Raw genomic sequence first — 27,267 nt, 5'->3', positions numbered from 1 at the left:
TGATGCAAAAACAAATATCTAAACATAATCTAACAGAAGCTTTGAAAAATAAACTTTGTTTTCGTATGCTGGTAAGATATAAAGAAAATAAATGAGCACTGTGAGAAGTTTATCTTTCTCAGGCTGTTTTCAGTCCATGGTGAAGCAAATTAGTTCCAATATTTCAGTAAACCAAGTTAATAGTTGGTTCTTGTGCTTAATTCCTTTGTAATATTTTATAAGTGAAACTATACAGATGAAAGTATGCTGGCTGCCTCCATATGTTCCTATTTTGCGTCAGATTTCTCAGTAGTATTTTTTTCAACATTGGTGGAGATTTTGTTACATAATGTTATAATGTTATAAATATATATATCTATGAAAGATAAAAAAAAAGTTCTTGAAATGCAGTTTATTTTTAAGAAATCTACACAGCCATTCTTCATATGCTTATTGCAGTCTCTTCTGTGCTTTCTTCAACGCGTTTAAGCTTTACAACTGTTCATCATTCCAGTCTTTTGTATAATAGTCAAGATTTATCTTTAATGGTATCTGGGCATCTATATAAAGTTCTTTTCTTTTGCTTTTCTTTTTCATGCTTAGCAGCATACAAAGAGCAATGGTAAAGAAAATAGCAGAGACAATGATCATTGTGATTGCAATGGGAATGATTGGAGGTGAACAAGGAATGTCTAATGTCTGTAATAATGGGCATGGATTTGGTTCAGTTTGCTCCACTTCTGTGAAAAGAGTTTGCCTGTGTACCAACTCTTCTAAGTAACTTCTATTACTCACAGTCTCGTTGACAAACAAATTGACCATTACGATGGAGTGAAGTGGTTGTGGTTGCCCAAGATCGCTGACTTTTACTAGTAGTTGATACAAACCATAGTCTTTGTGCAACAGTTTCTCCTGCAATGTAATATTTCCCATTGCTGTATTGATTGCAAACACATGAGGGGCAGGGCCATTTCTTCCAATAATATTATAAGTCATGACGGCATTTATACCAGCATCGTGGTCGATAGCATAAATCTCAGCCACTGTGGCTCCTTGAGGTGTGGTTGGGGGCACAAGAAGCCACGATATATTTGATTGAGGAAGTAATACTGTTGGAGGATTATCATTTATATCTAGAACAAACACAGTTATTTTTGCTGTTGCAGAGAGGGATGGTTTCCCGCCATCTACAGCCTCAACCCAGAATACATGCATGGTATTTTTCTCTCTGTCTACCACAGAATTGCAGCGTAAGGTTCCTCTTATGTTGTCCATTAAAAAATTACCACTACCATTTAGGATAGACACAGTAACATTTCCATTAGGCCCCGCATCTAAATCCGTTACATTGATAACTCCAATTTCACCACGTCTCGGGAAGTTTTCTGGAATAAAGAATGTATAGTCATCGGTGAGGAAGGAGGGTACATTATCATTCTGGTCCAAGACATGAATGGTTACAATAGTACTCCTCTTTCTAGGAGGAACTCCATGATCAACAGCAGAAACAGTGAACCTGTACAGCTTCTCTTTTTCTCTGTCCAATGTAGTAGACACTGTTAAATTTCCTGTAAACCGTTCAACTGAAAAGATGGGTAGAGCATCAGGTCCCAAGTGGTAGACCACTTCCCCATTCTGACCGCTGTCTGCATCTGTTGCAGAAATCTTCAGTAAAAAAGCTCCAGGTACATTGTTTTCTTCAATGGAAGCTTCAAAAGAGCTTTGGTAAAATTGTGGAGTGTTGTCATTTTCATCAGTAATCTTGACATGTATTGTTAGTTCATGAAGAGTATGAGGATCTTCTGCCTTAATGACAATCTCATATTGGTTTTCAAACTCATGGTCTAAAAGCTGTGATGTGACAACCAAATGTTTATTTCTTGACCTTTCATAGGGCTTTAAATAGAAAGGCACATTGCCACTGATGTAGAGTGCCCCTTTTAGATAATGATCTGGGTCAGTTACCTCTAAGAGGGCAATTGGGGTATTTTCAGGTGAAGTCTCCTTCAGATAAATCACACCATCTGCCTGGTTAGCGATATAGCTGATCTCCAACTTTGGACTATATTTGCTGCTGTGAACGATAGACACTGTAAGTTGAACTATTGCTGGAACACAGCCTGGACCATTAGCTAAGATTGTGAGTTTATGTTCAGGAGGTGTCTCTGGACTTTTATTTCCAGAAAATGTGATAAGCCCAGTGGCACTATCTAAGGTAAATAACTTCTTGGATACATCTTGCACACGATTGCCATAAGAATAGGTGATCTCAGCATTAGGTCCTAGATCTGCATCTACAGCATGAAGCTGTGCAACCACACTGTTGGAGGACATATTTTCGGGGATCTGAACATTAAACTCTGATGCGTTAAAAACAGGGCAGTTATCATTAATGTCTTGAATGTCAATCAGAAGTGTGGCCGTTCCAGATAAAGATGGTACGCCACCATCCACAGCCACAATTTTCATCTCATACGAATCCTTTACCTCCCTATCTAGTGACTGCTGGATAACAATGGAGGGTGTTTCACCATTTTTCAAACTGAAAACATTTTGGCTATTTTCAAGATAGTAATTCTGAATGCTGTTAATCCCAGTATCATTGTCGGTAGCAAAATAGTCAATTCCAAACGACATGCCTGCAGTTGCATCCTCTGGAATAGAAAGTTTCATCACTTGTTCTGCAAAATACGGTGCATTATCATTGACATCGAGGATGACTATCTTAATCTTCACCATTTGCAGATACTGATCAGCACATAGAATAATCACATTGACTTCCTGGATACAAGGACCATCACGGAATTCAACTGGGCATAAAGTTTCCCTGTCAATTCTCTGCTTAGTTGTATACAGCTCCCCACTCTCACTCTTGAGGATCACATAGTCCATTTCTTTCATGAATTTGTAAGCCAGTGAGTCACAATCAGTTTCTGATGGCAAAGATATATCACTGGCTATATTCCCAATAAAAACTCCTTCATCTTCATTCTCTTGCACTTTATATTCCAGTTCTGAGACCAGGTGACTATGTATCTTGTGGCAGAACATCATTAGAAGTATGTAGACAAGTTTCTGTGGAACAAAATATTTGTTAATTAATGTGATAATAATAAATGTTTCACTTGAATCAGCCACTATGGATTTCAAAAGAAACAAAAACATTCTGCTCTTAAGTTTATACAGCTTTTTCTGGTTGTAAATTTTATACCGTTTAAGGGTAAGGAATTGAAACACTATTATTTAAAACACCCAGTATCAGCAATCAACACTCCAAGATGTGATATAGAATGGTTAAATGAAGAATAAGGTTTCCCTAGCAAGGTTGGACCTAAGCTGCAACCTTCAAAGAGCACGCCCTCTTGCAACACCTTCTAAAACACTTGGTACCCTGAAAATATAAAAAGATGTCCATTGATCAGACAATGGCTGCATTGGTGTGAAGAAGATGCTTAACCTCTAACAAGAACAAGCTCTATCTCAGCAATAATAGGACTGGTGTCCTAGTGGAAAGAATAAATAGGGAGGTGCCAGATGCTTTAAACTAGCAAGACATGGCAAGGGATCGACATAAATTAAGACAGCTTAAATAGAAACAAAACAGGAAAGGAGAGAATGGGGCATACTTTACCAACGAAGGACATAAATGGCCAGGGAACAAATAGAGTTATTGGATAGGAGTGTAAAAAGATAGTTAAAAAAAAATGAGAGCAACTGTGATTAAGAATGTATTAGTTTGTCCATACAGAAATGTGTACTGTGTCCATAGTGAAAAAGGAGAACTGGAGCAACAATTCATCATGAGGAACCAGATATAGTAGTGATTATTAAGACGCTAAGACATGGATACAAAAAAATCTGTGCTGTGAAATTAAACATTGCAGGATATAACATATTTAGAAAGATGGAGAGGAAAAAAAAGGGAGGTGATGCTGCTCTAACTACTGGAGATAAAATAATGATAGTGGAGAAAAGTGATACAGCTACCAGTAAGACAGAAATAGAATTCATGTAGATAGAAATAAGAGATAACAAAAAGAACTAATCACACTAATAGGGATGGTCTGCAGAGTGTCCAATGATGAAGGGAGCGGGGGGAAGAAATCTGGTAATCAAATTAGGGAAATGAGTAAAAAGCATAAGAAAATAATCATAGGGGATTTCACCAGCCTGACGTCGTTTGGCCAGCAGAGGTCTGTAACGGGGATAAGGGAATGGAGTTCCTACAAAGTGTACAGGATTCCTTTCTAACCCCATGTCTAAAAAGGGAGGATTCACTGCTGGATTTGGCAATGTGAAATGAAACTGAGCAGATAAGAGAAGTCAAAGCAAGGGAAAACCTAGGCTTAGTATAAACCATAATATCATATGGTTTAGGAGAATGACACAAGCATGACAAAGACCAGGATAACAGATTGGAGAAAGACGATTTTGAGGAACTGAGAATGGAACTTTCAGGAGAATAAAAATGAATGACACTATTAGCAAACAATGATGTAGAATAGCAATGGGAAACATTTAAAACAGTGCTCAACTGAGTCCAAGAAAAGCACATTCTGCTACAAAACAAGAACAAGCAACACAAATGAGAGAGAATAACAACATAAGGGAAAAATCAAGGGTAGGAAAGAGGCAGATAAAAAGCTGGATTTTTAGCCACTGTTAGGGGTAGATACAGAGGTGGGCGGGTACAGAATCTCACACTGCCAGCCCATGTGCTGGTTCCCCAACTCCATCCTAACCCTGGGCAATTTTCTCGAAGACAGGATTGTTTGCCAGGGATACCCCCCAGCAATCAGTGGGTAGCCAATTGACCCACTTAAAGGCCACTTGTGGCAAAGAGCAAAACTAAAGGCCATGAATATAATATAGTAATGAAGAAATCAAATAGGAAATTCAACACAGCCTTCTTTATCCAGAGAGTAAAGAGAATATGGAACTTGCTACAAGAGCAGCAAGTTAGGGTGAGTAATATAGATGCGTTTAAAGGGAAACTAGATCAGCACATGAGGGAGAAGGGGATAGAGGGTAATGCTGATGGAGTTAAATGAGGAAGGATGGGAGAAGGCTTGAGTGTGGCACAAATGCTGGCATGGACAGGTTGGACCTAATGGCCTGCTTGTGTGCTGTATTTTCTATGTAACCCTATGTAACCCATATTTCCTCAAACAAAAGTTGTCCAAAATCAAAAACTGTCATCATGCTAAGAATGAACTTTGTGAATGGAAACAGGAACCAAGCCAATGATATTTGTAATTATTTCCCTACAATTGCACTTAAAAATTGTCAGTTTGAATACTTGTCCCCTCCAGTATTGGCTCCTTTCTATTTATTCTGCATATAATAATGGCAATGACCATGGAGGTAAAACCACTGCCATCAACAACAACTTATACTTATATAGTGCTCTTAGATGCTTCACAGGAGCGTTATAAAATATGACATTAAGCCACATAAGGAGATCTTCGGTCAGGGAACCAAAAACTTGGTCAAAAAGGTGGTTTTAAGGAGTGTATGGAGGAAAGTGTAGTAGAGAGATGAAGTGATTTCAGGGAGGGGATTCCAGAGCTTAGGGCCTAGGCAACAGTGATGGAATGATTAAAATAGAGGAAGCTCAAGAAGCCAGAATTAGGTGAATGCAGATATCTCAGCTGTAGAACTGGAAGAGATTACAGATATAGGGAGGCAATGGACGGATTTGAAAACAAGGATAGGAATTTAAAAATCAGGAGCTAATGTAGGTCAGTGAGCACAGGGGTGATAGGTGAATGGGACTGGTCTAAGTTAAGACACCAGCTACCCTATATTATTTAAATTATTATCTAATAGGTTTGAGGGTTTTATGCTAGTTCATGTCAACTATTCCATACAGTAAAGCTCTAGGACTTGGCTCTACCTTAAATGTGCAGAATCTAAAAGAGATCAAATCTAATAGAGATCAAATGCTTCCGAAAGGGAAGTTGGTGGGTGGAGTGTCTAGCATCTTCTTTCTGCCATGCCACCTTGCCAGAGAGGGGGAAGATAGCATATGGCTTTCCTGCCCAGAGTCCAATTGAACCACTTAAGTGGGGCCTTTTCCCGCAGGGAGGCTCTCCACCACACAGGGAGATAGGGGGATAAACCCTGGTGGCCTTCCAGCGAGGCTCTGAGGGATGACCCAACATTTTGGGCATACTTTGGTCCACAGAAGGGACCCCTGCCTGCAATGGCTGCCCCCACAGCAATGGTGATGCCTGCCCTGACCGACCGCCACCTCTCACACATCCACTGATGCACCCTCTTCTTCCAGGTACAGATCCAGCAGCAGCCACTGTTCCCGGTGGTGCTACTGAGGCTGCTAAGCTGCCAGTCTTCTGATTGGTTGGCAGTCTTTAAGTGGTTGCCACTGAGAATATGTGGCCCTGGGCCGTAGTGATAGCTGAAGCAAGTTCATCCACCACTTTTGGACCGGATGGTGGGACCCTGTCACCACCACTAAATCAAGCACGAATGTTTCAGTTTGGTGACCTTTCATCAGAACAGGAAAAAGTTGGAGAGGTATAAAACAAAATGTCGTTGTTAGTACATTGAAACGAGAATGACATCTGTGTGTCCTCAGGTGACACAGTAGGCCAATCCTGGAGTCACAAGTCTTTGGACAGAGAGGGTAAGAGTTGCCTTGAGGAAGTGGGTGTGGTTTCTACAGCCAGGGTTGAGCTCTCTCTCCTTCCACTTTTGTTACTTCTCTGCAGCAGCGTTTATGTAGCCAGTTTCCGACTATGTCGCAGCTTGTTGGATGTGACACAGCCACGTGGCACGATTAGTGGCAAGTTCCTCCCATGCACTGATGTTAATTTGCCCCCTTTTCAATGAGGCCTTCAGTGTCCTTAAAACATTTTATTTGTCCTCTTTGCGATTGGGTGCTATCCTTAATTGTGAAGAGAGGATTTTCTTCAAAAGCCAATTATTTGGCACACAGATAGTGTCCAGACCAGCGAAGCTGATTTCACACGATCAGGGTAGCAATGCTGGAGGAAGTGGCTTCAGTGTGGATGCTGGAGTTTGTTCGCCCGTCTTCCCACTTAACTTTGAATGTCCTGCAGAGACATTGCTGGTGGAAATTCTCCAGCGCCCGCAGGTGTCTTTGTTAGGTTACTCAAGTCTTACTGCTGTATAGAAGAATGAAGAAGACAACAGTATTGCAGACTATAGCCTTTTTCCTCTGATGAAGATCCCTGTTATCAAAGACACTCCCTTGAACCAAATATAGAGTCAGGGAAGGGGTGGGGGTGGGGGGGGGGGTGGGAACAGAAAAGAACCAAAGGGAAGATTTGTGATAGAGTGGAAGGCAGTAAAGATTAAATACAAAGGGAGTGAGGAGGCAAGGCATCATCAATACCTGCCATCTAAAAAAAAATGTGGACAGAGTCTGTGATTTGTATTTGTTGATCTCAATGCTGAAAGCCTGTAAAGTGCCTAATCAAAGGATGAAATGCTGTTCCTCAAGCTTACATTTGGAACAGTGTAGAGGTCAAGGCAGAGAGGCCAGAGTGGGAGCGGAGTGAAGAATTAAAATGCCTTCCATCTGGTTCTTCCCACACTCCCTGACTTCCCTTTCTCTTACTATGTGCCCGCTTAAAATCTGTTCCATGTGTATTTTTTTTCTAGCACTGATGACCTAAAAAAATTGGGCTAAATTTTTCAAGGGGACCTTGAAATCCTGCCATTGGGGCCAAAAGTTGGTGTCACATTTTTCCAGCTGGCGGTGGGACCCTGGGGTGGCATTTTGCCAGTGGTGCCCAATCAGAGGGCCGACAGCTCAGCAGCCACAGCAGTATCACTGCTGGTGGTAGCATTGCTAATATTGCATCACCAGGGAAAGGGAGCCTTAACAGAGTTACACCCTTGAAGGGAAGTATGTTTGGTTGGAAGCCAGGGCGAAGAAGGCCCCCATGACTGCAGGGGGGTGGGGGTGGGGGGATGGGGGGTGGGTGGTTGTCATGGCACGCTAGTAGTGTATTGACATGTGAGTGGCTATCATTGCCAGGGGGTCTTTCCAAGGGCTATAGAGTGCCCATCAAGGAGGGTCACCCCACCAGAATCTGCTGGAACGCCATCACTCTCCCAAAGCAGGCAAAATGCCCACACTGTTGGGAAATGGACCTTAATTCGCCACTTTTAATGGCCCAATTTGCTGCCCGATGGGTGGCCATGACCCCAAGGTCCCCAGTGCTGGCAATGTCAGAGACTCCCGTCCCAATGTCTCCTCCCACTATGTTGACAGCCCTCCCATCTCCCTGTCCATCACTGATGGGCTGGAAAAATACAACCCATTAGCTCTGTTTCTCTCTCCACAGACCGTTCCAGCTCCTGTAGGTCTGGGGACCAGGATAACCATCAACAACCCTCTAGAGTTATTCTCAAACTTGTGTTCAAATCTATTCATGGCCTTGCCTTTCCCCATCTCTGTCACCTTCTCTAGTCCTGCAACCCTCCAAGAACCCTGCATTAATTTCCCAACTCTGCTCTTGTACATCCCCGACTCCCTGCATTCCATCGTTGTACCTTCAGCCATCTGAGCTCTGGAATTCCTTTCCTTGCCATCTCTCTCTTCTCCTTTAAGACTTTCCTAAAATATAAATCTTTTACCAGGCTTTTAGTCAACCCTTCAAATATTTCTTTCTTTGGCTTGGCATGCATTTTCCTAATTTCTCTGTGAAGTGCCTTGGGGCATTTTTGCTGTGTTGAAATTGCTGTATCAATGCAAGTTGCTGTTTGACACAGTTCTGGTATTGCTTCCATTTTGAATTGGAGCATGCCAATCAGTTCCCCCCCAACATTGCAAAGTAACTGCTTCTCTGAGCAACAGACATGATTACTTGGTTAATGGCAGATTTGGAGCGCTGCACCTCTGACACAATCTGATTGCACCAGCATTTCTTCTTTGTTCTTCGGTATCTTCCATTACATCTAGTAAGAGGAGGCCACTGAATCAAATCCTCAAAACTTGAACTCAATTGCAATTGAACTGTTTGGAGCAGTGTCTCCAGGACACGTTGAGTGCATTTTATGGAGCCCACAAGAGCGGGAAACATGGTGTGCAGGGTGACTTCCTTAGGCGGGATGCGAAATCCCGATTTCCTGTTGATGAGTTGAGAGGCAGAGATAAAGTCAGTGGTGTGTTTGGGGGTGTTGAGCCTTACGCTGGTCAGTAGTGGGTTCATACTTGTAATACATTTGCATGCCATGATTACTCATTAGTGTAAAACTTTTTTCTGTTTACCTTCAAGATAAAAGCAGCGGAGCACGAGAATCTCGTTGCACCCGGTTCACGCTTGTTTAAAGGTGACATATTCCAGTTGGCATTGTACAGTTGTGTCTAAGGTCAGCAGTTTTCCTTGTCTAACTCTATAGCACAAGGGAGGGAAGCAGGAGAATGGCAGTTTGCACAAAGGCTTGGGACCAGCATGAGTGAGTTGGTGGCGAGGGGGTGGTCTTTGGAGTGGGGTAGGGGCATTGAGGAGCAGAAGAGGACAGGGGTGAACAGAGAATGGACTGAGGGGCACAGAGGAGTGAAATGGGAAGGGTCTGCTGTCCTGGGTGTTGAGTGGGTGTTGGGAACAGTCAGTCAAGGTAAGAAAATGAGGGGCCTAAAGGGCAGTGTCAGTACTGCCCACATGTGGGTCCATCTCAGGCTGTTGGCTGGCAGAGACCTTGCAGGGCTTTGAGTTCATTACAATATTTCAATTATCCCTGCTGAGAGTGATCTCAGACAATGTCCTTTACAATGTATAATAGGGAGGGTCAGCTGAGCCTGCAAGTTCAGCCATGTCCCACAGAGTGGTGAGTACAACACTGGGCATTAAATGTGAACATTCCATAAAGAGTGAACAAAAAAACACAACATTATTTCTTCCATTATAAAGGAAATGTTCCTAACTCCCTTGTAACCACCAATGTGCGCCAACCATGAGGCATGCCAGTACATTTAGCTCTCTGACTAAGCCAGTCTTACCAAATAACGATGATGCACACATGAATAAAGTGAAACCACTGTAATGTGATATATTTACAAGTGAAATTTAATTTTGAAAAATTTTCCAAAGTCTTATGTTAATGGAAATGGCGTTGGGCAGGAAAGTTTTGACCATCATGCAGAGCCTCCCTGTTTGACCAGGAGGCTCTTTTATAGTCCATCCGTAGCCATTGCACTGTCAGTTGATGGTGGGTTTCACCACTGAAAAGCTTTCCCCACCGCAGAATCACACATGTCTCCCATGCACGCCACTGGCACTTTACATTTCAATTGTAATCACATGGAAAATGGGAAAAAACAAGAGAGCGGCAACGGCGCACACTTTTGGTTACACCATTGAGAATGGCACACTGTTGACAAAATCCCCTCCCTCTCCCTGTTGTAACTAATCATTAACACCTAGTTTCACTGGGTGTCTATTGAATGTTGGACCAACTTGCTATTCAGTTGCATTATTTCAGAAAGTCTAATGTTCAGTGGGAGAACAAAATACGCTGGCATATAACTGAGTCAGCAATTTTGGACAGTGTGTTATTGGTGCAGGGACCAAAGTGACTTCACTTGCCTCCCGAATTCTGGACTCTGCTTGCCCTGTTGACAACTGTAGAAGTTCTGCTATCCTCTGGAATCTTTACTCTAAATTTTGTATTTAATGCCCCAGAGATATTCACACACATGACACACCAGTTTCTTTGTCTAAACAGGAGTTTTATTTATCATGCCTTTAAATGTCTGCATTCTCATGCTTCCAGCTTTCAGCTTAGTTTCTGTTTTACAGTAACCCAAGCTTGACTAATACCACACAACACAGTGAAGAGCCAACATACACACACAATCAAACACAAAACAATTGAACAATTGAATACTACACTAAGGTTTGCAAACATTCACACGAATATTAGATGTTCACCATTGCAAGGAATAATTAAAATAATGCTTTAAAAATCCCTAAAGCACATTTACTAATTCAGTGTATTCTTGGAATAAACAAGAATATATTGACCTGCACTACATCCACGATTGATACACAACAGTACTGAAAGGGTTAAAATATCTGAACTCCAAACGCAATCATTCATTTTGGCGGATGTAATATCAACTAAAACAATGAACGATTATGGTGTCTAAACTGATCAATCTCAAGTGACAGGGTACGCCACTTGTCAGTGTGTGTTTATCAGACCACAACATTTACTATGATATGTGGTACATGGAAATTTTAATTTACATCAACTAAGACGCGTGCCTGTAGAAGCACTCCAGTATATAGAGATAATATTATCAATGTCTTTGTGACATATTGAAAGCTCATGCTTGCTTTATTTTTCAACAGCACAGTGCTTCTATCATTTTTACACATTGGAATCAAACAGGCTTTAAAACCATATAACGTGTAGTCACTGATATATTTGGAGCAAAATCACCCAGTTCTCAATGGTTTCAATTTCATATTGAACGTAAAAATTTGACATCTAATTCATGGGCTGGTTTTAACATTTCATAGGACACATTCTGAAATTGGGTTGTTTACTAAACTGTACATGTCAGGCTCCTCCTTGTTTGAAAGAATCCCCCAGGATAAAATATTTGTGTGATGAATTATTATAGTGGGACTGATTTTCCTCTGCTTGATGCCCTGTGAATGCTTGTTCTAGTGTGTCAGGCAGAGGAATATAGATTGGAGACTTGTCCTGCTGGACCTCTGACCATTTTGCATTTGACACGGAATTCATGGATAGGGCGTTCCCATCTAAGCTAGGCAAGAGTGTTTAAACAATATGATAATTCATTGGAATTTGTTTGAAAAAGCTCCATTTTCCTGATTTTCTGACTGATAGACAGCCAAAGAGAAGACAACAAACAACCGGGAGTCAGAGTTTGCGACCAGCCATTTAAGATTGAAGGATCTGAAAAAGAGCTACCATTACATCTAGACAAATATTAATGGGCCAGCAAGAAGTACATAAAGAGGGAAACTACCTGTCTTCTCTTTTTGAGAGTAATCAGAATGTTGTAATATAAGGGTCTGACACAGAAAGGGTTAATGTGGGACTGAGTACAGTACCACCGACACAGTGATGTAAGCGGATGCATGACCTGTACCTAGGGGTCATTGTGGTGTTAAGCAGAGCCATGTGTAAAAGCAAGCATGGAGACAGCTCCTAGCTTAGACCTTTATTGTACCTATTGTATATAATTGCTAGTAGTTAATGCATACCATTGAACTACCTAAGACTACTCATACCTTAATAAGACCTACCAAACTACACCCAACACCTTACAACATGCTGGCAGTGGATGGAACAACTCAGAACCTCGCAGAGACTATAGAAGAAAGTTAAAATCCTGCAAAACTGAAGGAAAAATCAAAGAAGCATTCTGAGTTGAAGAAAAGCTCAAGAAGTGAAGGCGCACAAGGAAATCGACAGAGAAAAGCTTCAAAGAAAGACTTGGAAGCTGAAGGCAGAAACTAACGTTTCCACTGCAGCAGAAGGCACTACTGAGTTCTGTGGAAGTCCAGCTTCAATATGCAGAGTGTGCAGAGTCAGCAGACCTATCAGGGGTGAGCCAAAAATTTAAAATTCCTGAACAACATAAGTGCCAAAAAAAGTTAAATACTGCTGTGGCCAGAAATTGACCTTTAAATCATAGCATGAGAAACCCAATTCTCGAGCTCGCTCTTAACAAAGAGAAAAAACAATGATTAATTAAAAAGTAATTGCGACTGGGTGGGCAGTTTAAAAAACCCAGCAAAAATTGGGATTCGACGCTTCCAAGAACTGAGAACATTGCGCTAAAGCGGGGGAGGTGCTAATCAGTCAATTGAGGCAGCCATTGTTGAAAAAATTTAAATGCTGAGATTGCAAACACTATTACTGCAGGAGCCCACAATAACTGGCAAGTGCAGAAAAAATATTTGTGAAGAAGCATACGACGATTTTCCGAAGCCTCTTAAAGCTCAACTTGCAATTTAACATTTTTAACCATAGATCAGAAATCCACTATTCCAGATCAATTTGGATTTATCCAAAGCCCAGATCAATCACAAAACTGGGGACTCTGGTGAAAGAGACTCCTTAGATATGCTTCAGGTATGGATAAAAAGACAGAAGCTGAAGAAGTTAACACACTGCTTCATTCAGTAGGGCTGATAGCCAACAATATAATAGCTAGACAAGGAATCAACAAATCATCTGCAAAACTTGATAAAGTTTTAAAATCAGTCAACACTTATTTTAACTCAGAAGTAACAAAATCCTTGAAAGAGTTAAATTTAATAAATGTGTCCAGCAGCCAGAAGAACTTGTCAGCTCCTTTGTTATTGAGCTGTACAGAATGGCTGAAGGCTGTGAGTACGGAAACCTGAAATTTGAGCTAACCAGGGGTAGAATAGTTGTAGGTGTGGCGGATGGCACACTCTCAGACATGCTTCAAATGAAGGGGGATCTAACCCTTGAGAAAGCTATCCAGATTGTCAGGCAATCGAAATCCGTTTGCTGATCCATATAAAGAGGAAAAAGCAAACAATCATACAAAGCAAACCCCACTGTCCAGTTAGTGAAACAGCACAGAAACAGGTGCAGTACATGCTATGGGAAGCAATGCCCTAACCAACCAGTAGAGTGACCGTGCCAACACTGTGGAGCAAAGCGCCCCCCCACAGGCATGATCAATGTCCAGCAATTTCAGCCCAGTGCTTTCAATGTAACCGAACAGGATACTAGGAAGCTGTGCAAAGACAAAACATTAAAATGCATGGACGATCCCAAGAGGATTCACGAGGTTGAGACAGCACACCAAGAGGACATACAACCATGCTTCTTGGGTGAGGTCAAAGATCCTGGATTTTCATTTTGAAATTCATTTTGGCCATCTCACAAACTTTAAATTTGACACGGGAGCCAGTATTTACAGTCCTATCGGATAAAGAACTGGCCATGACCAAAAGACACTCCACCTTATGGGACTCGAGGAATCTGACTTCTGGTCATAGGTATGATGCTGGAACCATTAAGATGTAGTGGCATACAAATCTTCAAGCTGGCATAACTCATCAATAACCAGTCTTTTTTTCTCTTGAGCAGAGATGCCTGTATAGCCCTGAATCTCCTCAAAATGGCAGAAGATGTCATGTCAAGACAGCACTCTCATAAATTATACAGAACTGCAGGTTCCTGAGAGCTTCAACAAGAAAGATTTTCTTGGCTGGAACTTTAGCTCTGAAGTGCCTTCTCTCTTTGCAGAGCAGGTTTGTCTACTTTTGTTCCAGGGGCCAGAAACTCCTCACTGGACAGACCAGCCAACCACTCAGATGGTTATCACAACATCTCGAGTAGATGACAGTTAAGAAAAGAATCAGCAATGAAAAGGGCCTCAACCTCTGGCTCCGACGCCAGTTGGAGGGATAAACCCTTGGACCACAGAGCAGGCGCTGCAATTCCCAGCCAGCATGACAGCGCCACAACTGATACTGGAACCAAATAGCAGCCATCCATTGACAACAGCACACCACACAGTCAAACGCAAAGGTGAGCTTGCTACCAAGTCACACCTTCACAACAGGAAGTGTCATCTCCAATCCCAACGTGCATCACGGCGAGCTGCATGAAGGAAGAAGAGAAAAAAACACTATAGAGACGAGCCTAGAGTTTGTCTGCCCAGTAAAGAACGAGATAAACCAACCACCATCTATCACTACAATTGGGGATTCAACAAAGAATGATTCAATGCCAAAAATTGTAAAAGGAGGATGAAAAGACACCCAGGTGCCAGAACAATCTCCGATTAAACAAAGTTTACCTGTAGCGACAGAGCTTACCAATTCTCCAACAGTAGTGAGAACAAGATATAGGAGGGTTATAAGGCCTCCAGACCACCTGAATCTATGAACTCAGAGACCTGAGGGGGTTGGGAGGGAGATGGGGTGGTAGTAATGATGTAATACATGGGGTAAATTGGGATAACTTGTAAATACATTGGATAAAGACTTGGAGGGAGGTGTAGTATAAGGGTCCAGCCCATAAAAGGTTAACGCAGGACTGAATACAGTACCACTCATACAGTGATGTAAGAGAACATATGACCTGCACTTGGGGTCAGTGTATTGTTGCACAGAGCCTTGTGCAAAAGCAAGCATGGAGACAGCTCCTAGCTTAGACATTTACTGTGCCTATGTATATAGTTTCTAGTAGTTAATGCCTACTGTTGAACTACCTAAGACTATGAATACCTTAGTAAGACCTACAAAAATATGCCCAGCACCTTACAACAAAGGCCTTTAAGCTGGCAGCAGCTAAGACTTTGCAGGCCTTTGCCTCCCTGATCTGAGCTACCTGCCCATTCCAGTTGTGAGTCGTGCTCCCAGGCTATACAAATTAACAGATCCTAGGTCAAAATACTTTCAGTTAATGGCATCTGATCATCTTTCTTTAAAGCCCATAAGTGCTTAACTTACAGTGAGTTACATTGAAGTATTTCCAGCAGGGCTTCTAGCAGTCACTTTGATCAATATGGCAGTCATTTTGCACAAACAGCAATGGGATGAATGACTATTTAACCTATTTGATGGTGATAGCTAAGAGAGGAATTTTGACCAAGGCATCAGAAGAACATTTTGCTCTTCTTTGAATAGTGTCATGAGAACTTTAACATCTCTAAATCATAGGAATGAACAGGTAGGGAAATCCTACCTGTATTTGATAAAGTTTATCAAAATAGCTAGAATTCAAATGGAACCTGTCTGGCCTCATCAAAATTCAGAACAGAGAACTGCAAATGGTTTGACTGTGGGATAGTTGTGAACCTCTGACTTCAGGAAGCAACAATTGTTTTCCAACCATTTATCTGAAATGTTAATATATTTAGACTGACAGAGAGTGACATTTTCTCTGAACGCGAAACTATTAGAGGAATCCATTATAAGGGGTCAAGCCCTGTCTAGAGGAAATACATGAAGAAAATAACAATTTCTGGACGTGAACACCTCACTTTACAAGGAAAACACGCTCTCTGTGTGTTTGGTTACTTGAAAAGCAATGGCCCTAACATGGATTTCCATTGTGTAAAACATTACTCAGGCTATTAGGCACTTTACAGCCTTCTGGATTTAACATTGAGTTCAACAACTTCGGACCATGAACTCTCTCCTCCACCTTTAACCCCTTTTAATCCATTTTTAAATTGTTTTTAAAATTTTACTTTTAAGTTTTATTTTCATTTATTTATTTATTTACATTTATTTATTCATTTTTTTTATCCTCTCCGTCCCCACAGGGCCATCTGTCACTCATTTCTATGTAGTGCTTCCACAGAGCGCTGACCCTTGTTCTGCCATTAACACATTCTGCTTTTAACTTTATGCCACTATCAACACATTCTTTAGTCTTTAACACTATCATTAACACTCCCTTTGTCTTGTGTCCATTACATCTTTGTCAATCTCTCCTTAGCTCCATCCTATGCCTGAACTTCTATCTTGCTCCACCAGCTCCACCCCCTTTTAAACAGTATACCATCCATCACATTTCTACTTCTCTTTAGCTCTGAAGAAGTCATACGGACTCGAAATGTTAACTCTGTTTGTCTCTCCACAGATACCTGAGATAGACAGGCTTGGGGAGGGGGCTCAAAGGGGAAAGGAACTGGGTAGGGACTGGGTGGGGGCACAGAAATGAGCTGGGGGCAGGCCTCCTGATGGGAACAGGAGCTCATTAAGGAGACAACGCCCCCCCCACCCCACCCCCCAATCCACCTTGCCTGCCACTAACCCATGTCGCGAGAACTGCTGTGCTTGACATTTGGTGTGCACCTCTCTCACCACTGGTTAAACCCCAGCAGCAACAGGATGAGGCCCACGAGTGACCATTGAAAGTTTGGGGGCAAGCACGCACGTATAGCATTTTATGTGTCCCCCTGCCTGCAAACCCTCCACCGGGGAACCATAACATCTACAGGGGCTGGAACAAGGACAGGGAAAGGTTATTTAGCCCCTTGTGTCTGGTCCACCATCTAATGAGGTTATGGCTAAGCTGTGACTGAACTCCATTTACTTTCCTTTGTCCTATGCCCTTAATACTTTTGATGAACAAAATCTGTCAATCTCAGGTTTAAATTAACAATTGCCTTTTGCAGGAGAGAGTTCCAAACCTTTACCACCTTTTGTGCATAGGAGAGTTTCCTAATTATTCCTGAAAGTTCTGGTTCTAATTTTTCATCTATGCTACTTAATAAGTTCCCCAACCAGCGGAAATCTTTTCTCTTTAGTTACTCTACCTTGTTCCCATAAATGCCTTGGAAACTTCAATCAAATTACCCCCTAACCTTTTAAGTTCTGGGGGCCAATCGTTGTTTGCGCAATCTCTCCTCATAATTTAATCCTTGGGGCCCAGGTGTCATTTGAGTGAATCTACAGCGCCCTCCCTTCAAGGCCAATATATCCTTCCTAAGGTGTGATACCTAAAATTGTTCACAGTACTCCAGGCGTAATCTAACCTGAGTTTTGTATAGCTGAAGCATGACTTCTACCCAGTTGTATTCTCTTAGATACAAAGGCCAGAATTTCATTAATCTTTTTGATTATTTGCTGTATGTGTTCGTGACATTTTCATGATCCTCAGGTCTCTTTAGACCGTCACTGTTTCTAGCTTTACATCATTTAGAAAGATCCAAAGTGGCTGATCTCACATTTACCTAAATTGAAATCCATTTATCACAGTTTTGCATATTTACCTAATCTATCAGCATCCCTTCATAATTTTACACTTTCATCTACACTGCTTACAATGCACACAGTTTGCTGAATGCTTCCATTCAATCTGTCAGTATGACCCTGATTTTCCAGGAACCTCCCTGATTTGATGCCTTTGGAATCATGACCCTAGTGATGGAGAACTCCTATTGTGTGTTGCAAAGAGAAGCATTAAGGGTATAAACATTTCTCAGGTAATCATTTATTTTTGTAAGTGGCAAACTGCCTTTTGTTTAAGGAGCAAAAAGAGCCAGCAGCTATTGCATCAGTTTTGTCACAAGTCATGTGAGACTGCAGTTTCTCTATCTACAAATTGAGATAAAATTAAAATTACTCTGGAGCCTTTAGGTAAAGCACGATTTTGAAACAACCTGCGATTGCTCTGAATTGTCAATTGTGCATTCCACCTCCCTTTACTCTACCATGGGTAACCATGAAATTCTGGAATTTTCTCCTTAAATCTCTCCACCACTCCAACACCCTCTTTTCATTTAAGCTACCCCTTAAAACCCAAGGGCCATATTAAACACTGTAGGCGGGATCCCCAGACCCCAGTGTAAATGTGGGTGGAGAACCTCCGATTGGCTGGATCGTCCTGTTTTATGTTTTGGGACAAAGGGCTTTTAATTATTATGAATTGTGACTTCCGTCTCTCTCCAGGGTTAAGGTTTTTACTCATTTTATAATGTTCCTTCAAGTCTAATTCAGCTCAGAGAGCTGTCAGCCACTATAGTAGCAGTAGCACCACCAGGAGCAGTGGTCACTGCCAGTACAGCAGCTAAGCCAAGGAGGAGGCATTCAGCGATGGACCCAGATCGCCAGGCAAGTTTAGGACCATGGGCTGGTGTGGTGGTGAGGGAAATGGGTGGTGGGGGTTATCTTGGACAGGGTGGGGGGAAGAGTAGACGCGGGGAGGAAAAACTGTAGAGGGTGGCCTCTGATTGACACTAGGCACCTAGAAGGGAGACAGTTCGTTTCTCTGACCAACAGTCCACTGGATCAAACCTCCAGGCTGTACATTAAGCACAGACCTCTCCTGTCACCCATTAAATCTGAGTGGGTGGATATCCCACTTGAGGCGTCCTCCACTTCTCGTAAAATCATGCCAGGGTGGGAGTCGTCAGGCTGGTGGTGGGCATGCCACTGTTGGCATAATGCCCTATTTTACTGGTCACTCCACCTGCTTTCCTGTCTGTGGGTGGTCAGCAGCCCCATGTTTCAGGACATTTCTACTTATATCTGCTTTTGGTTCATCCTCCATTTTTGTCCGATTAATGCCTCTGTGAAAAGCCCTGGAATGATTTTCTACTTAAAAGGGTCTATATAAATGCAAGTTACTTTGCTTGTCTATCATCTGCAGTGCCAATGTTCAAAATGTAATTGCTGGACTTTTATCTTAGTCCCTAATAAACATGTAGCAGACTGAAAGTGAGTAGCACATCACGAATGTTGTCATTTCAATTTCCTCTGTTTACTGTGCCAGGGGATTGAATCTGCACAGTGCCATGAATAGTTCAAGGGCTCTGAAAAGTTTGATAGATGTCCAAATGAATTTGCAGGATTAGACTTAAAGGAACATTGTGAAATGAGTAACAACCTTAATCTATTCATTCAGTTTCAGCTTTGATTTTTTTGGCCAAATTCCAACAGGTGTGTCTATACTGCCTTCACAGCGAAAATGCTGGAGAACCATTTAAAAATGGTTTGAAGACACAGGATGTAGTGATTCCTACAATCCATCACTGCTTTAATTGTGTATAGTGTTAGCACAGAAAGTCATTTCTGGCTCTTCTCCAAAAAATACGATCACGAACCAACTTTTTCCAAACAGTACCCCATAAATGATTGGATGTACAGCTTTGCCAATATTTGTGACTTGGCCAGTGATTTATTGCTTTGGTATTATGAATGATTCAAGGGATGGAAGGAGGAGAGAAAGAGAGAGAGAGACGTTAGCTGTCATTCTTCTTCCCTTTGAATTGTTCCCCTTTAAACAATCAGATACAATTATTACAAAGCTGTGTTGGCAACTTGCATTCAAAACACCCCAGCCCAGATTTTATGGTAGTAATGATGATGAAACTATCAGCATTTGTCATCATGACTGCCCTGAAACAAACAGTGACTTCTGGGGCAGAATCATCCCAGATTCACACTAAGTGCGGTAGCAGGCGGGGAAAACAATGTTTTACCCGCTGGCAGCAATGGCGGCTTCTCACGCCGTATCATCTCAAACCCACTGCATTAATTATGCATTCCTGGGAAACACGCTGTTTCAATGGCGGGCGGGCTCTCATTCATCCGCCACATCATCATCTCGCCACGTCATCACACCGAGTGCGATATATAAAGTGCAGTTGCATGCATCCATCTCAGTGCTGCCAGCCCACGACTGCTGCACAGAAGACATGATGGCCTCAAAAGGCAAAAGACTGCAGCACCTCGGTTTAGTGACGCATCCCTCGAGTCCCTTTTGAATGCCTTGGAGGCCCTCCATGATATCCTCTGCCCTGCTTCTGGCCGCAGGAGGGGCAGCGGCATCACCAATTCAGCATGGGAGGTGGTGGTCAGTGCCAATGCCCTGCAAACGAGGACAGCCACCCAGTGCCACCACAGGGTGAAAGGTCTCATCCGTTCCGCCAGGGTAGCTCACTCTTCTCATCACTCTCAACTCACACACTCACAAGCCCATCACACATCCACAGGGATCTCATACCTCAAGGGACATCACCACTAACTCCCATACACACCCTCACATCTCCATCAGGCTCATATCCTCTTGTGCTCACGTCCTCATCCTGTCCAGTCTCTGCTCAAACATTCCATGCAGTGCCACATGTCCTGCTCACACTGTCTCCATCTGTTTTCATGTCGGAGAAGCTGGCTCACAGCAGCAGGAAGAGGTCCCAGACCAAGAGTGGAGTGCCCTACGTTAGGCCCCTCACTCACTTTGAAGAGTGTGCCATCGTGCTGACTGGTGAGGACATGGACTGTGTCTGCAGTGAAGATGAGGTCAGCGGCGAACACCCTCGTGAGGATCCTGCACCACATCATCCCTCTCTCAATGCAATTGTGAGTGCTCTCTCTCCTGCTTTTGACTCTGCTGCCATGCACTAATTATTTCCGCTTTGGTTCACAGGGAGCTCTGCCAAGCAACTGACACTCTCAGCCAGCCAGTCCCTCAACTCCATCCAGGTCCTCATCTCCAGACAAGAGGACATCTCCTCCATTGAAGAGCTGGAACAAAGCAGCCTGGAAGACCCGTGACAGTGCTTACCCATACCTTGCACCAGCGCAGAGACACACATCCCAGTGGGACCTAGATCTAGAGCAGGCTCGGGTTCACAATCTGGCGGTCACTGCATGGACACCTGTCTGCAACAGGAGGAGGGAGGTCCAGCCAAGCTCCCTGGCACTCGGAGGATTGCTGGGGAAGAGGCATCGGTGAGGTCCGAGTCAGATGACAAACCTCTGGATTTGGCCTTCCAACTCACCCTCGAGAGTCAGCAGAACGCGTGGGAACCTCAGGCAGAGCTGTTGGAAGCCCTCAACAGAGAGGCTTGAGAATCAGAGGAGTGCGTCCACCTGCTCTCTGATGAAGTGGTGCCCACATGTGCATATGGCGGTCTCCATGAGAAAGATGGTGGATGCCATCGGGTACCTGAAGGGAGGAGGAATGACAGCTGAACATTGCTGCCAGGCTCCAACAGCTTCTGCTTCTCAATATCCACGGCCCTGGTGGTAAGTCCCAATTTCTGCACATCACACTTGTTAAGATGTGTTCTGCACCGGCGTGCAATCATGCTGACATGGGTGGACGATCCAGTGGGGCTCAGGGGTGGTGGGGGGGTGGTGGTGGGGGGAATGATTATGGCTGGCCTTATATGACAATGAGGTTCCCGATGTCCAAAGATGAGAAATGTGGCCCGCCATTGATGACCTGAGCAGATGATCACAAACTAGTTTCACAACATCGTGAAACCGATTTCTGGCCTCCCTACCAAATTGTCCGCTCAGGCTGCTGAGCACGCCTGTGACTGGCAGGCATGAAAAGTTCTGCCCCTGGAGTCTGCACACATGCAGTTAAATGCAGAAACCCAGAAGTTGCTGTCAGTGATTCTAAACTTCTCCTGCGCTGTTGATGTCTCCCAGACTACAATCAATTAGAAATCACTGATCTGACAAGAGCTTGCCCTTTTATGCTATTAGTGTCATTGTAAAAGGTCTTGAAAATGTTGTGGCTTGTCGAATGAGGTGTAACTGGATTTTTAATGGTATAATTAATTCATAATTAGTGCTGATAAATCTCTCTGGCCTTGAAAACTAATTTTATATTTGTGGAATGTAAACTGTCTCCATTATGATAAAAAAATTTTTTAAAAATAATGATTTTTTAAAAAGTTTGTTTATGATATTTCAGTTCCAATCATTTATTTTACTCTATGTAAAATGATATTAAAAAAGTGGAGGATATTCAGGGCAAATGGAAGATACTTCCTTGTTTGCTGTCAGTGAGAATACTTTGGTGTGATTGGCTACTTTTCCTGCTTGATGACATCTCTGTTGTTGGTTATCTGCAGATCCCCTTGACTTGGCGCCAGATTTAAACTAAAGTCAGGGAGGGAGAAATCCAAGCCATAGAGACCGCTAAATATTTGTGGGCAGCTTTCAGGTCAGCGCAAGTACAGTCAATTCACCTATGGACTCAAAATGTTGAATATTGTTGTCTTTTTTTGGCACAATGCAGTTTTTTTCTGTTTTGAACTTCACGCTTATTATTAACTAGACAACCCATGACTTGCACAAAAATTTCCAGAGTCCGCAAGTGTCTTGTAGATTAGTCAACAATAATTTGCTGTAGACTTGTATATTTGTTAACAGAAAGCATTATGAATGGGACATTTTAAAATGTAATCAACAGTACCCCTGCTTGGACAGTTGTCAATCTATTCATAACATCCTAAGATTTTTTGTGTATCTGTGCTGGTTTTAGCGCTGGCACATTGTGGCAAACAGAAGTTTTGGGCAGTATTTCTTTTTGCAGTTTTCAATGGCAACAGCAATGGAGAAGGGCATTAAAACTGACGGGAAACAGGAAACTTAACTTTTCTATGTCCTTTTGTTCACTAATGCTGAAGATGAGTTTACTGACCATATGTTAAGCATAACCCAGGATGTTAAGAATTGCCCAGATGCTGAGTACAAGCGAAACTCTGGTGGCAAAGATGGTTGGTCATTAATAGAACCTCTCTGATTTTCCTTTCATTTAAATGAATTGAAGTAAAAATCAATGTGTTCTCCAGGGGGTGTGTGGCTCCATCAAATTTCCACCCAGGTGATGCTTGATGTCCAGCTGGTAAAGATCATAAACCTAACCATCATCTGCCTCAACAAAAAGGGTGGAAAATTGTTGGTTACATTTTTTTGATAATCTTCTGTCGTTTATCAAGGCTTTGATAATGAGCTTTCAAAGAAAGTTGCACTAGCTTCCATTGGAGGAAAGAAAAATGACCAGGTAGGATATAGATCATCACTGAAGGTAATTCACTAATCTAGTTACTAAACGTTTGAGCAAAATATCTGTTAACCTGGAATTTTCTGTAACTTAGACACTACCTGGCTAACTATTATGTTAGGGACAGGAGAAAGCTATTGGTAGCTGTAGGTTATATTAGATGATAAATGCTCAGACAACCAACTATCATCTGGCTCTTCCACAGTCTCCTATACTCTGCTCGTTAGCATGATTAAATAGTTTGCTCAGTTTGGGGCACTTTGAAGAACTGATGAGTAAACAGTCTACTCCTCTTAAATCAATTCAGTCCATTTGAATTACCTGATCATTCAATTTTTTGAGCACTAAATTCTTGCTTTACTATGTTTTCTGCTGGGTTAATTTTTGTTGTGCAAGAAGTAAATTATCCACGTGAGCCCGTGTTTCTTTTCTCCCTCTGGAAAATTACAAATCACAACATTTTGGATATTAAAGTAAGTCCCTTGCAAGTACAAGGAAGGTCAGAAATCACCAGTAAATGAAATGTCATTTTTAATACAAATTTGCAAAGGAAAAAATAATGTGCACAATGTTTAAAACTGATTTGAATGTTGCTCTTTGATTTCAAATCCATTTTGATTATACACGTTCCAACAGAATGCCTCTATAGATTGAACTTACAATCTATTAAAAGCCATGTCACTGAATTAGAATGTACAAACTCCGTGAGGAAGAGATGAAGAGGGGTGAAAGGAGGCTCATGTGGAACATAAACACCATTATGGGCTGGGGGTGCCAAATGATTGGTTAGCGTGCTAAGAAATTCTGTGAAAATTTACTACATTTAATTTCTGCCAATTTCCCATCCTCTGATGTGAATAGTTAAGGGGTTGCTAAGGTACTTCAGAGAGGTAAAATGAAATATTGCAGGGCTTCTGGTTGGCTAGGTTTCTGCTTGGTAAGGCCAACTAAATCCAATTGAATAAAATTATCCAGTGGAAAACTGAATGGATTAGCATTTCCACTTGTCACGATTAAATAAACAAAAATGGACAGATTAATGCCCAGCTTTCTGAAATTGGAAAAAACAAACACATACACCAGGGCCGGGATTATGCTGAGGTGGCAGGGGTCTTACAACTTGGGCTAAAATTGAGGGGGCAACCCTCCTTCATGGGTGCCAGTACCTGGGGATCTATTTTACAGGCAGCAGCCAAATAAGTATGGCAGCCTGCCCCCTGAAGCTGCCGGCCCTACCTGGTCATTTTTCTTTCCTCCAATGGAAGCTAGTGCAACTTTCTTTGAAAGCTCATTATCAAAGCCTTGATAAACGACAGAAGATTATCAAAAAAATGTGACCAACAATTTTCCACACACTGTGAGTAGTGGCCACTGCTGAGGCCATGTCTGGAGGAAGAACACACAGCACTGGTCGTGCGCCCTCGCAGCCAGGTAAGTGGGATCTGGGAGTGCTGTGGCCAAGCAGGCTCCAGTGAGGGGTGGGGGTCTCGTTGCCACTGTGGGCATTGTTGTTGGGGGGCTGCTTGATGGGCAAAAGAGTGCCCTAAAAGGAGGGACCACTCTCTGCCCTAGAGCGAAGTGGGAGATCACCAGGGTTCACTTAGCAGTCACCCCACATGGCGGAGGGACCACCAGTGAAAATACCAGTGAAGGAGGGGAGAGGCCCTCAATTAACCAAGTATGTGACTCAATTTGACACCGGCCATTTGCCACCTTCCTCGCCACTGGCAAAATGGCATGTTCATGGAAGGCATTGGGTTCCCAAGCTATTTTTCCAGCCTTCCTTCCTCTGACCTCGTCCTCGCGGGTCCTGTAAAATCCTGGCCCAGGAGTCTACCAGAATAAAGGCCGGGATTTTCTGGCCCTGCCAAGGGCGAGGCGGCGCCCCCAGCCAGAAATTCATTGACTTGCGGCGGGACCGGAAGATTGCGGCGGTGGGCAGGTGCGGAAAATCCCGCCCAAAGTCTGATGAAAATTCAGTGATCTGAGACACTAACCATGTTCCTTTCTACACAGATGCTGTCTGACCTGTTGAGTATTTATAGGATTTCCTGTTTTCACATTAGGAATCTTGTTTCCTAATTTAAGACAAAGATCACCATCCTCACCAGGGGATATATTTCACTCACCAACCAAAGGGTCATGGAGAAGAAAATAAACACTGGAGCATGAATAACCATTTAGAAGCAATTTGGTTTTCGTTTTTCAGCATCTCTCTTCTGAGTGACATCATGCTGGGCTTTAATTGCACAGGTGTTTAGCCTTGACATTCTGGGTGCCAGTGCCGAGAGACATGCATTACCCTAGGTAGCCGTAATCTGGTGGGATCCGATCCTGCTGAGTTTCCATTCTGTTTAATTTTCACCCAAAATTCTGCCCATAAGAAGAATTGGATAATCTGCTTACCTAGCCCATTGGGGTGGGTTGTGTGAGAGACAATTGCACCGGTTCACAGCTCGTCATTACCCAGGACTGAGAAGAGCTATATAAGAAAGATTGGCAGTTGAGGTTGGGACTGTTCAGGTCTGTTTGGCTCCACTCCAAACAACTGAGCTGTCATGGAAGTTTTAGGAGTGGTTTTAAGTGACCTACAAATCATCCTCTTGATTGCCTATGCTCTGATGGCAGGGAAAATTAAAAGCTTTGGATAGAAATGGGCTTTATCCCTATTCCTACCACATTTTTTACAGCTATCATGAGATAAGATGGGAAACTTTGGTCATAATTCATTTTCATGATTAATCGTGGTTTATTTTAAATGGCAGTAGGAAATAATTTTCAAAGACATAATAGCTGTGAATTAACTTTATATATGGTGCAGCAAAAGCAAAATACTGCTGATGCCTGACCTGCTGAGTGTTTCCTGTATTTCTTGTATATAATTTCTTTATATATTATAAATAGCAAAGCTACATCACAGGAAAGCTTGCAGGTAAATGTTTTTTTGGCAAAGGAGTGTTTTATAACCCGGTTTCATTGTATATTAATAATGTGAATTAAATATTTACAGTATAGAACTCTCAATGAAACAAATAACAATTCAACATGAAAAAATGTGAAATAAAATAAAACATTGAAAATTCTTTATGGGACAAAATTAACAATGGATATAATCTAGCAGTTAAGAGGCAGGAAACAAATAATAAGTCTGTGGAGAAATGTCTATAGACACTGAGCACTTACTCTGACTGCCAGCTGGTCGTATGGACCCTATGTTGCCAGATAAGAGTGTTCGTTTATATAGTGTTAGCTAACTGTTTTGATTCAGTCACCAATTTTGTACCTCTTTTATTCTCACACATTTTGTTGTATTAAGGATGCTGCCCTTTGCAAAAGCTTAGAACTCCATACTAGTGATGCAGTTAGGAAAAATTAACAGCCACTTTACACAAAATATATGCAGATTTTATTTCATTCTGAGTTGACTAATCCAATGAGAGGGCTAATCATTCTGGACTTCACCAAATTCTACATAGACAAGTACTTCAGCAACATTGGTTCACAGTTTTATGATGGGTAACAAGCAGACTGCAGACATTAATGTTGTAAATAACAGATATAGTATGCGTACATTTATTCTTAATGCTTTTCTAAAGTACCCCCTGCAGGCATTTGAGATGTAAAATAGCAAGGTGACAATAGCTCAGTTTTACACAACATCTATAGTGCCCATTTTTCATTGTGAAACACATTGTGTAAACATAAATGAAATAAATAATGTTGAATATGTTGTGGAAGAAATACAGTGAAACAAACATCTTAAGTAGTGATAATCTTAAGTAAAAAATTGGTGTCTCCTTGTAACAGGCTTTCTGAACGCACTGTTCTCACACTTCTCAAAGTGGACAGAAAGAGATATCAGCAGACAAATAAAAAGAAAAACAGAAACAATTACCTGAAGCACTGATCCTGTGCAATCCACACAGAAGATACTTTTAAGATCCATAGTTTCAAGTAATAGAATTTACTCTGAACATAAGGAACAGTGTGCTTGCTTCAGCAGTCCCTGAA

At 42.2% G+C, this 27,267-nt stretch overlaps 1 protein-coding gene across 1 annotated transcript; it reads right to left on the bottom strand.

The window, feature by feature from the left end:
• Positions 1-417: 417 nt before the first annotated feature.
• Positions 418-27,267, bottom strand: LOC144683308 (protocadherin-20-like). The gene is made up of 2 exons (XM_078546247.1): positions 27,152-27,267; positions 418-3,054 (listed from the first exon to the last, which is right to left on the bottom strand). Exons 1-2 carry the CDS (start codon positions 27,200-27,202, stop codon positions 472-474), a joined length of 2,634 nt encoding a protein of 877 aa, XP_078402373.1. The 5' UTR covers positions 27,203-27,267; the 3' UTR covers positions 418-471.

This window comes from Cetorhinus maximus, chromosome 8, assembly GCF_964194155.1.
Source record: "Cetorhinus maximus chromosome 8, sCetMax3.hap1.1, whole genome shotgun sequence".
NCBI lineage: Eukaryota > Metazoa > Chordata > Chondrichthyes > Lamniformes > Cetorhinidae > Cetorhinus > Cetorhinus maximus.
Note: the sequence above shows the minus strand (reverse complement) of the source record. Positions and strands in the feature narration are given on the sequence as shown.

Coding starts and splice junctions, on each gene's coding strand:
- LOC144683308 (XM_078546247.1), bottom strand. CDS start 27,202: ATGGATCTTAAAAGTATCTTCTGTGTGGATTGCACAGGATCAGTGCTT. Junction 3,055..27,151: donor GCACAGGATCAGTGCTTCAG/GTAATTGTTTCT, acceptor TTTGTTCCACAG/AAACTTGTCTACATACTTCT.